At 42.1% G+C, this 14,548-nt stretch overlaps 1 protein-coding gene across 2 annotated transcripts in view; it reads left to right on the plus strand.

Annotated features, from left to right (window-relative positions):
* Positions 1 to 14,548, plus strand: part of NBAS (NBAS subunit of NRZ tethering complex) — a 445,751-nt gene that overhangs the window by 195,864 nt on the left and 235,339 nt on the right. For both annotated transcript variants that reach the window (XM_069973153.1, XM_069973154.1), the window contains exons 32-35: positions 2,076 to 2,189; positions 8,911 to 9,024; positions 10,433 to 10,590; positions 12,813 to 12,932. In XM_069973153.1, coding sequence (XP_069829254.1) covers positions 2,076 to 2,189; positions 8,911 to 9,024; positions 10,433 to 10,590; positions 12,813 to 12,932 — 506 coding nt within the window. The remainder of the gene's footprint in view (positions 1 to 2,075; positions 2,190 to 8,910; positions 9,025 to 10,432; positions 10,591 to 12,812; positions 12,933 to 14,548) is intronic.

Below are 14,548 nucleotides of genomic sequence, written 5' to 3' on the forward strand. Positions count from 1 at the left end.
ATACACCGCTGTATTATGGCCGGTGACCGCCTCTCATTCATATACATCCAGGATGATTATCATTATAAGGTATGTGAGTCCTTGCCCATGATCACACAGTCACATTATACTCCGAGCCTTTTCCAGGCTCCCGCTCGTTTGTCTAAAATATTTCCGCCCATTGGAAATGACCATTAATCATATGCAGACATTTTTATTCCTCCATTGCAGCAGCCTAAGCAAAGCTTTATGGGCAGCGGTGTGCTACCTTATAACAAACGCCATAAACCTGGCATAGAAAACAGCCGTATAAATAGACTTTATTTCCAGGACCGCTCTCTTAATCTGCGGGCAAGAAAAATGAGCATTTCCGTGGAGCAGACGCCGGCGTATATTGAGAAATAATAAGTGGCTGTGTGTAGTTTCCTTCATAACTCGGTTACCTTGGGTAACTTCCTCCGCTGCCTTTTTGTTCTTGTGCGGAGTGCCTCCGTTTTGCATACTGATTACTTATTAGGGCTGCGCACACTTCAGCGACTAATGTCGCCTTCATTATCTTCTTCTCGGAGTGCACGGCTCTGTGTTAAGCATCTGTATCCCCCCCTCTCTCCAGCATTGTCTGTCTGGAACATCTGCTCCTGTGCTGTGTGTTTTCCAATTGTGATAAATGTCTACACTTCTACTTTCTGATTCTGATTGTTTGGAAATCTGAAGAGCGATGGCCCCGGCAGCTTAACATGTGCCGGAATGACTGCCAGCCAAGAGGAGAAGCAAAGCCGCAGTCAGGTGATCCCGTCCAGAGCGGCTGATGGCTCACACAACTGGCAGCGCTCTCTCAATTGATTGAAATGTTTGCTCATCACCTCTGCGGCCGGCAGTGCTCAGAGTCAAATGGAAGCCGACCCCCCCCCCCCCCCCCCCTGCATTAAGTGCTGTCTGGGGAGCCTGCCCTATGATGGTTGGCAGCCTTGTGTATAAACATGCATGCAAAAGCGCTGCTGCTTCTTCTTCTTTTTCCCCTTGTAAGATTTTGAGGCTTTTTCCAGGTGCAAAACATCACAAAAAAAATAAGGTCCGGTCCACATTGTGTTTTTGCAGTCGTTTTAAAAAAAAAAAATGTTATTGTGTGCGATCAGTTTTTTTTCCATTGAACTCCAGTATAAAAAGAAAAAAAATAGATACGTTAAACGGAGAGCAATAACCCAGCGTGAGCCCAGCCTCAATAACCCCTGAGGACAATATAGTTGTTAGTGCGATTAGGATTCATGGGGCCACATAGCAAAAAAGTGAATGCCACCCCTCCAACCACATACTCACCCGGACTGGCACAGTCCCCTGGCACATTGCTTATGCACTAGAGCTGGGAGAACAAGGTTAGTATGCGTATGGGGGGCTCTTGTAGCTGGAGGTGCAATGCTGCCTCCAGCCACAAGAGAGACTTGCAGTGTCGTGTCATGTTTCGTGGAGGGGTTTCCACAGGTCCCCCGGGCCCTATAGCAGTTGCATGGTCTGCCTTTATGTTAGCTACGCCACTGGTGTTGGTGATAATGTGAACACTGGATGTGAGGTTTATATGGTGTTGGAGAAAATGTTATAAATTACATAGATTTGGGCACCCAAATGGGGTCATATAGGTAAAAAAAAAAAAGGATTGCAAAAAGTTGTGGATGGGGAAAATGTGAACAATGCAAGGCAGATAACAATAACTTGCAGCTAAGGAGTGTAAAAAAAAATAGGACAAAGAATATGGTTCTTGCATTGTAGCACTAATAGGACAGGGACTGATCTGACAGTGAACGGCTTTGTACAATGCAGTGAAATAAGATGGTGTTATATCTATGAAGTAGTTATCATTATTATGCCATCTTGCCTAGACTCTCCTTAAAAGTATTTAGTGACATGCTTTACAGAAAGACTCATGGACATAGACACCAATAGACAGAGTCTGTATATTATATTGTTGTCTTTATATAATAAGTCATTTCCTGATGACACTGTCCCTTTAAAGCTATAATGTCCTGTTTATGAGTTCTGTGATCAATAATAATTCTTGTAAGAACGGTGTGTAATATGTCTTGTGTTCTTCCTTCTTACAGTGCGCCTGTGCTCCAGCCGCCTCAGCCTCATCAAGAAGTGTATATCTCAGTCTCCGAGTAGCTACAAGCAGTCTGCGAAGCTCCTGGCCCTGGCTCATCTGCTGAGAGTAGCCGGTAACTTTCTGTAATCCCCGATATGTAACACTGCAGGCTAAAGATCAGCGCGTCCTCCTGACCGGGCAGTGTGACGCTCCATCAGATCGATAGTAAAGATCTACTGTAATACGGGGGACGTTTATACAGTGATTGTTATAGCCGTTACTTCTGTATTCAGTGATGCTTGATTCCTCTGCAGAGCGGCCGTCGAGCTGTATTATACGGCCAGTCATTGTCACGTATACATTATACAGTATCTGAGATATCACATATACTAAAGGTCCATAGTCAGTGTTATAGGTACAAAGAGAAAATAATGGCACTGCATGGGGGGAGGGAGAACCCAACAGTGACTAATTCCAGTGTATACAGTAATACACCATCTCTTATTGGTATCATTGTAAGAACCCAACCAGGAGAACAGGATGCTGACGCGTTTCAGGCCGGGTAGTGCTTTTAGATGTTACCCTGAATAGTAATGCCGCTCGTAACAGCACATGAGCAAGGAAGAGCTCACATACGACATGGGCGCATGCGTGATTCGCAGTGTGTCCCGGCTGAGAAGAATCCCTCCTTAGCCCCTTTTTCTGGAACCCGGACATCACTGTTATGAGCGGCATAGTAGGCAGGGCTGACCGGTCAGGCCAAGGGGGGTGCTCTGTGCAGCCGGGCAACACCGCCACTGCTACTCTACTAAATAGCCGATTTGCATATCTTCTGTGATCACAATGCTTCAGAACAATGGGACACATGGAAAAGTAGAATAAAAACACTGCTGACGTGAGGTACACAGCTGCAGGGGGATATCAGCAGGTCCCATTGCACAAACTGCTGATAGTTCCCCTTTAAAGCGTTACTGACATTTGTAGCAATTGTAGTAAAAACTATACAGGACATTTGCCAAGATCTTTATAGGTGATAAGAGGAAATCTTTGATTTACCTGTTGGGTACAGTGTGGACCTTCAGGATGAGGCAGATGTTCTCAGTATTCATACACTCAGTCTATACTCTCTCCTGTTCATAACTATCTAAGCCCCTTCCATACACACACACACACACACACACACACACACATTCCAACACTAAGCTTGTCTGGCAGAGTGTTCTCTGTCAATCCATAGCATGTTGTTTTACAGTGCTGTGATAGACAGACCAGTAAATAATTTTCATGTGGAGAACATACAATCTCCATGGAGTTTTTGCCCTTGTCTGATGGTCTGTGGCCATGTTCCCCAACATGATTCTTCAAGGCCCACAAACATATCAGGATTTCAGGATATCCCATCCAAAAAACAGCTGTGATATTATATGACTATAATTATATCAGCTGAGAAATACTAAGGAAATCCTCAAAACATGACCTGTCAGTCACTGGGAAACATCGGTCTATGGAACTCCTGACCTCGATGCTGCAAGGAAACTATTCTAACCTGTCAACCTTTCTTTAATTATTTTTTTTCCTTCCATCTTTTTTTTTTTTTTAAATCTGTTAGGGCCCTATTACACGCAGCGATTTTTAGCGATTAACGACTACGACTAAACGAGATTGTTTATCGTTAACCTGAAATCGTTCACAATATTAAACATTACGATGGTCGTTAGTTACGATTGTTATTGTGATCGTTACTACGATCGTTTACTCCTTCTGATCCCAGCAAAACGATGAACAATGTGCAATTACACTGAGCGATTAGTGAACAAATGAGGAACTGCAGCGAACGATTAGCGAACAGTTAACCATGATTTTAGGTTCAGATCTAAATCAACGATCAACGACACACAAACGATTTTTTCGATCGTTGCCTGCAATTACACGGAACGATTAGCGTTTAAATTCGAACGGTTTAACGATTTTTTGCACGATAATCGTCCTGTGTAATAGGCCCCTTAGTATCTTTTACATTGTTATTTTTTGTTTACTTTACTCCAAACCTTCACGAGCAGCCGGATAAAGGTTGCCCTGCCAGCCTAGTCTTCGCTGACTACTTGTCGTGTTCTCCATAAGACACCATCAAAGCTGAATTAACAAGGAATGGGTGCCTGCAGAATGAGGTGGCAGCAGACCGGCCTGTGTAATAATAGTAAATAAATGATGATGCCATACGCACAGCGCCGGCTGCAGAAGCTTCCATCAGCTTGTGGCTTTTTTCTTGGGCTTCGGCAGGCCGGGCATATTTCTTTTCCCAGAATTGCATTTGTATTTCACACTGCTCACGCACAGGCCTGACGGGGAGCATTGTCAGGCTTATTGCACCAGTGCGTGCCAGTAATGATTGCCTGTAGAGTTCTTAGATAAATTTGCTATCTTTTAGCTGCAACTCAGCTGTAACTAATTTCTTTCTGTGTGTATTGCGCTCCTGGTGCCAGAGGAAAGACTAAACTATTGATTAATTCTCTTCTACTGGAATTCGTTGCTGTGGGCTCAATAAGTCTGATTGTTTACTTGTTGCCGAGTTTCTGGAAACTGTTCGTTTTTTGGGTAACTTTTGTAGTAGATGGCTAAATGGCGTTCTGCTGCTGTAAATATCTTTCATATTTCATATTCGTATCAGAAAAATATCCTGTATCCATCCATCTTGTCATGGCACATGGGCAACATAGAGAAGGTTCGCCATCTTTGCCCCCCTATAAGCACAAAGTAGCACAGGTTAAAGGAGAAGTCCAATGGAAATTTTTATAAAAATATAGTATTGCCCCCTCAAAGTTATACAAATCACCAATATACACTTATTACGGGAAATGCACATAAGTGCTTTTTTCCCTGCACTTACTACTGCATCAAGGCTTCACTTCCTGGATAACATGGTGATGTCACTTCCTGGATAACATGGTGATGTCACTTCCTGGATAACATGGTGATGTCATGATCCAACTCCCAGAGCTGTGCGGGCTGTGGCTGCTGGAGAGGATGATGGCAGGGGGACACAAAGGGACACAGGGCACTGGAGGGACACTAAGCATCCCCCTGCCATTGGGGGGAGTTGGGTCGTGACATCACCATGGTATCCAGGAAGTGACATCACAGTGTTATCCAGCAAGTGACATCACCGTGTTACCCAGGAAGTGACATCACCATGTTATCCAGGAAGTGACATCACTATGTTATCCAGGAAGTGACATCACTATGTTATCCAGGAAGTGACATCACCATGGTATCCAGGAAGTGACATCACCGTGTTACCCAGGAAGTGAAGCCTTGATGCAGTAGTAAGTGCAGGGAAAAAAGCACTTTATGTGTATTTCCCGTAATAAGTGTGTATTGGTGAGGCAATACAATACTTTAATAAAAAAATTTTGCCAAACGTCTCCTTTATGCTTATAAAGGCATATGCACCCATCAAACGGTTTACCATTTGGAATAACCAAACCGATACATAGATGATATTCAGCAGTGCCAAGTAGGTTAATGTGAGACCCATAGTAAGTGCCCTGGACTGGTCCAAGCAAGGTTGAGCTAGTGATTGCTAATCTTATTAGCACAGAGGTTCTCAGATTGATGAGTATAGTGCATGAGCGCTTTGATTTATGTTGCTCCCAGGTCTTGTATGTGGGGCCCTTTGCCTGGTTCAGTTAATACCTAATAGTCCATATTTATCATACTTTCTAGCCCACAAAAACATTGTGGTGGGGAAGTTGGCCAAGTCTACCGACTGTCTAATGTGTATGGGGGCTTCCGTTTCTCTTTTAACAGACATCAGTTAAAGATCAATCATTTTTTTTATTTTAGTGCCTGATCCTTTTTTAAAGCAATCGTACACCCATCCACCCTCCCCCAAACCGCTAGTGCTGTCTGCTTTATGAGAATAAATCCTTAACGGTCATGTCTTTCCAATTGCTCTTAGTGCCCTGGTTAGAGTAAGAAAAATATATATCTTTTTAATCTGTAGCAGTCGAGTCAATGAGGTGTGACCTAGGCCTGCAATGTCTCTCCTTTTTTTCTCCCCAGCCCTTGGTTTAAATACAAAGTAATGAAGTTATACTTACCTGTCCTTGCTTCCCTGGTATCCTGCTGCTTATTCCCTGCTCACCGCAGCTGCCACTGAAGCTGCCTCTGACAGATTGCTCGGCCAGTTACTGACCAAGTCTTTGTCAGAAGCATCAGAGGCTTCAGTGGCGACTGCAGTGAGCGGGAAAAGGCAGCAAGACATCAGGGGAGCCTGGACAGGTAAGTATAACTTTATTTTTTTCTTTATACTGTCATCAGCCATTGGCCTTGCATCAATATTACACATAGCGATGTGCAGTTGGTGGCCAATCAGACAATGTATGGCTCCTTGGCAAATTATCTCTCTGTGTAATAGGGTCCTAATCCTTCCACTCAGATGTTACGGTTTCAGTTAAAGGAGTACTCTGGCGCCCCCACAGACACACACAGCATGTATACTTACCACCCCCCCAGTGATGGTCGCTATTTGAATTTCCCGCCGGTTGCTTCCCCATCATCTTCGTCCCTCGTCCTCAGTTTTAGGTTGCGGAGCAGTGAATGGGAGAGAAAAGGCTACTGGTGCGCAGGCTTACCGGCAGCCTTTTTTATTGGCTGGAACGCATCACATGGCTTCCAGCTTGCTCAGCCAATCAGGGTTGGGCAAGTTGGAAGCCATGTGATGCACTCCAGGTGGGGAACGGGGCCAGACAGCTTATTAACACACATTACAAAGTTATATAACTTTGTAATGTGTGTTAATTTAAGGGGTTATCCAGTGAAAATCTTTTTCTTTCAAAACAACTGGTGTCAGAAAGTTATGTAGCAATTTACTTCTATTTAAAAAATCCCAAGTCTTCCCATACTTATTAGCTGCTGTATGTCATGCAGGACATGTTTTATTTTCAGTCTGACACAGTGCTCTCTGCTGACATCTCCTGGCCGAGACAGGAACTCTGTCTTGGTTTTCTATGAATCCCCATAGAAAACTTCTCCTGCTCTGCACAGTTCCTGTCTCAGTCAGAGATGTCAGCAGAGAGCACTGTGTCAGACTGAAAATAAAACATTTCCTGCAGGACATACTGCAGCTAATAAGTATGGGAAGACTTGGGATTTTTTAATAGAAGTAAATTACAAATCTATATAAACTTTCTGACACCAGTTGATTTGAAAGAAAAAAAATTTCGCTGGAGAACCCCTTTAAGCAGAAAACGTAAATGGCTGCACTACCCCTTTAAACACTGTGTTTCTACCTTTGATGATCATCCTAACACTTTAGTATAATTGCGTAATTATACACCTGACTGTAATCTTACAGAATTCTGTACTTTATGGCAATGCTTTATACCTGGGCTTTCAATTAACAGGACTAGTGATGTAGATTGGATTGAGGGTGATTTTTCTAGCCATACTCTATGTGGCTGATTTATTTTTTATTTTTTTATTTTTTTCCTGCTATATGTGGGTAGCGGTAATTCATAGATTGCATGAGAATAAAGTGGCCTGTAGAGAGAAGTGCTTTCATGACACATTTACTCTAATGCAATTATAGAACTGTCCAACAAGGACTTAGATAGACGTCACTGGCACATATTCACTGATGTAAATACAAAGTCAGTGTTCTTCGGAGATTACGCTGCCCTGTAAGCAGTGTGCAGGTAATTTGTTAATGAGGACATTGTGCTTGGTCTACTGGTACATTTACACAGACAGATTGATCTGACAGTTTTTTTGAAGCCAAAGCCAGGAATGAATTTGAAAAGGGGAGAAATCTCAGTCTTTCCTTTATGACCTGCACCTTGTTTATAGTCTGTTCCTGGCTTTGGCTTCAAAGATCTGTCAGATAAATCTCTCTGTGTAAAAGCACCATAAGCCGGGCCCAGCAAGTGCCAGAGATTTGTCATTTACTTCTGTAAAAAAAATCAGCTGCTGTATGTCCTGCAGGAAGTGGTGGATTCTCTCCAGTCTGACACAGTGCTCTCTGCTGCCACCTCTGTCCATGTCAGGAACTGTCCAGAGCAGCAGCAAATTCCCATAGAAAACCTCTCCTGCTCTGGACAGTTCCTGATATGGACAAAGGTGGCAGCAGAGAGCACTGTGTCAGACTAGGGAGAATATACCACTTCCTGCAGGGCATACTGCAGCTGATAAGTACTGGAAGATTGAAAGAAAAAAATATTGGTGAACAACCCCGTAAAGCTTCATGGCAGATGTGTTTCTTTGGCTGTAGCGCTCTCAGTCATTAGTGCATAACTTTTTCTTTATTCTGTCACAAAAGGGACAATGTGGTTAAGTGAATATCTCTAAGGAAGTTGTTAAAGCAAGTGAAGAGAGGAAAGGAAGAAACACCATAATTTACAGCAGTAACAATGACTTTTCTAGATCCCCCAGAAATACGTGAGATCACCTCTGTATGGCAGGGAGTCGTTTTGTGCTAAAAGGGTAGTTACATACGGGAGCACTGGAGCAGGGTCAGAGGTGGTAACTGGAATTGGTGGAACTGCCGGATATCAGGAATTGTGTATGGAGGTTGTAATAGCTGTGACAGCACAGAGATCTATGTCATCTGTAGTTATCCATTATCTGTACCATCCATTAGGTCTAGCGGAAAGGTGCATTCTGTTGCTTAGAAGTGGATTCTTTACTGTAAGAGCAGCAAGACTTTAGATGGAATACAAAGTACTAATAAAGTATAGCCAAGATGATGAGAGGTTACCAGCGTCCTTCACAATGACTTCTGGTTCAACACATATTCCTATATTAGAGGTGGGAAAAGTATACTGTGTGTATATATGGTAATGTGTTCTGTATTTTAGGAAATGAAGAGACAGAAAGGAAAGGACAGGTTCTAACTCTACTTGCTGAACAGGCGCTTCATTGCCAAGATTACAAGGCTGCCAATGGACACTGCCAGGAACTCATGACTGCTGGTACCAGACCTAGAACTTCTATAAGCAAGAATCTATCTATCTATCTATCTATCTATCTCCTATCTATCTATCTATCTATCTATCTATCTATCTATCTATCTATCTCCTATCTATCTATCTATCTATCTATCTATCTATCTATCTATCTATCTCCTATCTATCTATCTATCTCCTATCTATCTATCTATCTATCTATCTATCTATCTATCTATCTATCTATCTATCTATCTCCTATCTATCGCCTATCTGTCTATCTATCTCCTATCTATCTATCTCCCATCTATCTATCTCCTATCTATCTATCTATCTATCTATCTATCTATCTATCTATCTCCTATCTATCTATCTCCTATCGATCTATCTATCTCCTATCTATCTATCTATCTATCTATCTATCTATCTATCTATCTATCTATCTCCTATCTATCTCCTATCTATCTATCTATCTATCTATCTATCTATCTATCTATCTATCTATCTATCTATCTATCTCCTATCTATCTATCTCCTATCTATCTATCTCCTATCTATCTATCTCCTATCTATCTATCTATCTATCTATCTATCTATCTATCTATCTATCTATCTCCTATCTATCTATCTCCTATCTATCTATCTCCTATCTATCTATCTCCTATCTATCTATCTCCTATCTATCTATCTATCTATCTATCTATCTATCTATCTATCTCCTATCTATCTATCTCCTATCTATCTATCTCCTATCTATCTATCTCCTATCTATCTATCTCCTATCTATCTATCTCCTATCTATCTATCTCCTATCTATCTATCTCCTATCTATCTATCTCCTATCTATCTATCTCCCATCTATCTATCTCCTATCTATCTATCTATCTATCTATCTATCTATCTATCTATCTATCTCTTATCTATCTATCTCCTATCTATCTATCTATCTATCTATCTAGCAAATAGATAATCCACGGCACTCACGGGGTTAAACGGTGAAAAAAGTAAGTGATTTATTGCAGCATTCCAAAACAAGACACAACGTTTCGGTAACCTCACGTTACCATCCTTAAGTGACACTTGAGGATGGTAACGTGAGGTTACCGAAACGTTGTGTCTTGTTTTGGAATGCTGCAATAAATCACTTACTTTTTTCCCTTTTTAACCCCGTGAGTGCCGTGGATTATCTATTTGCTATTTGGGAACGATCTGTGGTCAGGATCCAGGACCGCTGGCACCCGAATATTTTTGAGCAGTGCTGCTTAGATTTTCTGTTACATATCTATCTATCTATCTATCTATCTATCTATCTATCTATCTATCTCCTTCCTAGCTATCTTTCTACTAGGTTAACCAGTAACCAGTTTTATTGGCCCTTTATGGGGTTTAATAGAATTAAAGCATACATTAATCCCTGTATTCCCTCTATTTTCAGGGTATAATAAAAGCTGGGAAGTCTGCAGCAAGCTGGGACAGTGTGAGACCTATGAGGACCTTGGCACCCGTAAAGAACTGATGGCCTTTGCTTTAACGCATTGCCCTCCATGCGCCATACAGACACAGCTAGCGGCCAGCAGCTCATTGCAGACACAGGTCAGTAGGAGGCTCACATGTGGAGGTGATTAGGAGCGGGGAACACACGAAGGTTATCCCAATTATCATTACAATCAGCTAAAGACTAGAGCTCCTCCATTCCCAGCAGAGCTGCAATAACTCGTCTGCATGTCTAATCATCCAGTAACTCCATTAAGGTCCTATTACACTGAGCGATTTTTACCGACTAGCGATAAACAGTCGCAAACGAGATTGTTTTATCGTTAACCTGAAATCGTTCACCATATTACACAGAACGATGGTCGTTAGTTACGATCGGTACTATGACCTTTTATTCCTTCTGATCCCAGAAAAACAATGAACAATGTGCAATTACACTGAACAATTAGTAAACAAATGCGGACCTTGAGAGAACGAACGTGGAATTACAGCGAACGATTAACGATAATTATAGGTTCAGATCTAAATCAACGAAATACGAACGATTGTTCGATCGTTGCCTGCAATTACACAGAACGATTATCGTTTAAATTCGAACATACATACATTTGTAGCCTGACAATAACCTTGCTAGTCCTGCTAGTCACCATAATAGCATTTTAGAAGTTCTAAAGCCACATAAGCCAAAAATAGGGCTGGGTTCACACTGCACTTTTTTACTGTCCGTTTGTTCATCTGGCTTTTTTTTTTTTTTTTTTTACAAAAAAGGATGTATTCGTGTGCATCCATTTTTTATCAGTTTTTCCTTTAACTTCCATTTAAAGAAAGGATCAAAATACTAATCAAACCGTCCTGGATAACCCTGGTAATCTCATTGCCGGAAACTGGTGCAGCATAAAAAGAGTCAATTTTTAAATATGTTGCGAATTAAACGTGTTGGTCACCATTTTTTTTTCCTTCCTTCATATCAACTGGTGCCGGGGATTTGTAATTTACTTCTATAAAACAATCTGTAGTCTTCCATTACTTATCAGCTGCTGTATGTCTTGCAGGAAGTGGTGTATTCTTTCCAGTCTGGAGAGCAGGAGAGGTTTTCTACCTTGTTTTCCCGTAAATAAAACATCCCCTGAGAAAAAAACCTTGTAGAGGTTTTGTTGAATTACTATATATAAGGCCTCCCCTGAAAGTAAGACCTAGCAAAATCTTTGTTTGGAAGCATGCCCACTGAACAGGACACCAGCAGCTGCATGCAGAACAGACCGTCACCTGCCGCCAACTCGGATGTTCCCTTCTGTGGTCATCACATGCAGACAAGGCATCAAGAAGCCCATTGCCTGCCGCCCTCCCCGTTGTCCCCTATCCTCAGATGTAGAGCTGTATGCGGCTCCTATTATCCTGTTGCATGCCGTATGCTGTCCCTGCTGTGCTGTACATATGTGCTGCGGTGAGCTCCCCCTGGTGGCCAGAAGCCGCCGTGCCGTACGCTCTTTCCCTGCTGTGCATGTGAAAAATAAGATCCCTAGCCCATCTTTGGGATCAAAAATATAATATAAGACACTGTCTTATTTTCGGGGAAACAGAGTGTGTGGATTTGTTAGTGCTCTGGACAGTTCCTGACATGGACAGAGGTGGCAGCAGAGAGCACTGTATCAGACTGGAAAGAATACACCACTTCCTGCAGGACATACAGCAGCTGATAAGATGTAATACACCTGACTGCTGCATCCTTGCACAAGGTATTCAATAAAAAAAAAAATCCGTATGCAGCTCCTTTGCAGACTTATGTGTCTCAAGTGTAACAAATTAAAAAAGAAAAAAAAAACTTTTCTGCAAGATCTACACTTAAATTTGTTTTTGACTCTACACAAACACAAATTCAGTAGGTTAGCAAGAAGTAGGGGAACAGTCAGAAGTAATCATAAGCGTAGCATCAGACTACACTAGTGGGTTTGTTTGTAGTCTGCCACTATGGAAACACATAGGTATGTATAGGAAATTTTAAAAGAGATTTAGGGAATTTTTGAGGGAATAATGTTTGCAGTTTTTTCTCAGACTACACTGAAGGGTTTGTTTGTAGTCTGTTACCATGGAAACGTATAGGATGTTTTGAAAAACATATTTTTTAATCAACAATGTTTGCAAGGTTCCTTTATTCCAATTAGTATACATGTAATTATGATGGCAGGCATGTATCCGGTGGTGGTCAAAGACTTGAACCTTCTCATCCTGCCTCTAAAGAACAAAGGACCAAAGTGAAGTTTTAGATTTCCTTAGTCATTTGGTTTCAGAAATAATTTTCACGACCTGCTGTGTTCCTGCAGATTCTCTTCCAAGCAGTAAATTACCAGATACACCCAGGTGGCGGCAGCGGTGGCGGCGAAGGCCCGGAGAATTCACAGCATCCCGGACCTCCTGGGACAACCGGCAGAGAAACCAGTCAGGTAAAAAACAACTGCTCCTATCTGGCTCTGCCTTTCCAGAGATTTTTTTTTTATATATTTCTGAAGCAATTTTCAAACAAATATTTAGACCCAACACGTGATGCCGCTAGACGGTGCAGAACGCATAGACTGAGCCAGAAAGCAATTATCTGTCTGGCTCTTGCAAATATATATACACTAGGGTAGCTTAGCAGAGGTCAGCCTCCACCAGACAGCTTCATATTGTTTGTGTTACATCCTATTTGTGTCTCCGGATTCCAAACTGGAAGATCTTCTGTGCCTCTCAGCTGGTCGGCATCCCCGAGCGATATGGATTTGTTACTTAATGTCAAGCGCGATTTAAAGATAATTGGAGATGGCGATAACACGACGGCGAGCTCAGCACAATGATAAACCATACAGTCTGTCTTCTCCGATAACTTTTTGATTGCTCAGTAAAGGGGCCGCAGTTACTATGGTCAAATGTTAAATGCGTCCAGATCTTATGAATGGATTATATGCCACTTTTTGGTTCCGCGATGGACCATGTTTTGTGTGTAGCTATCTTTACCTAAACTCCAGGATCAACACTTATGTTCCTGGAGGTCACCTCCAACACTAGTCCTCGGTCCGGTTGTCCAGAAGTCCTGAATTTTTAGTATGTATAAGGCCCATAAAAAAAAGTTATACTCTTGCCTAGGGATGAGCAGACTGAGCCGCCCAAACCCAGATTCATTCCGAACTTTGCAAAAAGTTTGGTTCACTACCAAACCAAACTTTTTGCAAAATTTGGAAGGTTCCGTAAGAGCTGACGCACGTCTCAAAAAACAACAACAACAAAAAAAGTTTTTCTTGCCTGTCCCTGGTGTCTGCTTCTGGCTCTCTGGTCCCATCCCATCAGCTTCTTCAGTGAAGGCCTGCTCAGCCAATCACAGGGTGGCTGGGACAGGACAGCTCTGCAGTCTGTGATTGGTTAAGTGGGCTGTCACTTTTGTCTCTAGAATGACAGCTCACTCAGCCAATAACAAGCGGCGGTGCTTTCCTCTCCCAGTCAGCCTGTGATTGGCTGAGCGGGCCTTCACTGGAGATGACTATGGGACCGGAATGGAGAAGGAGGGAGCGTGGACATGTAAGTAGAACGAGCAGCTTGTTAATATTTGGTGCACCTGCCCAACCAAACTTTTGACAATTTTGCTCATTTCTGTTCTTGCCCCTTTTGGACCTTAACTGTAGGTAACAGCAGTATAACTTTACCTGAGTATCACCAAGGGAATGTGTTCTCAGGAAATCACCTATTGTGTAAATCAAAATTTTTTAAAGAATTTTTTTATTTTTTTTCTATTTACTATCAGTATTGTAAAATATACCTGTAATCTTGTAATTTTCAGTTTGACCACTAGGCCAAATATTAAGCTGTGACTTCCCGTTCTGTGCAGATCACCTTCCAGCAGTGTCGTCTTTATCATCATAAACAGGACAACAGTGAATGATGACAGGAGTAGATAGATACTCGACACTCAACCACAGGAATGTGGGAAATAGAGAACCTCCGGCCCTACAGCTGTTGCAAAACTACAATTTCCATCATGCCTGGACAGCCAAAGCTTTGGTTTTGGATTTTTCACTGTCCAGGCATG

The sequence above is a fragment of the Dendropsophus ebraccatus genome, chromosome 6 (assembly GCF_027789765.1).
Source record: "Dendropsophus ebraccatus isolate aDenEbr1 chromosome 6, aDenEbr1.pat, whole genome shotgun sequence".
NCBI lineage: Eukaryota > Metazoa > Chordata > Amphibia > Anura > Hylidae > Dendropsophus > Dendropsophus ebraccatus.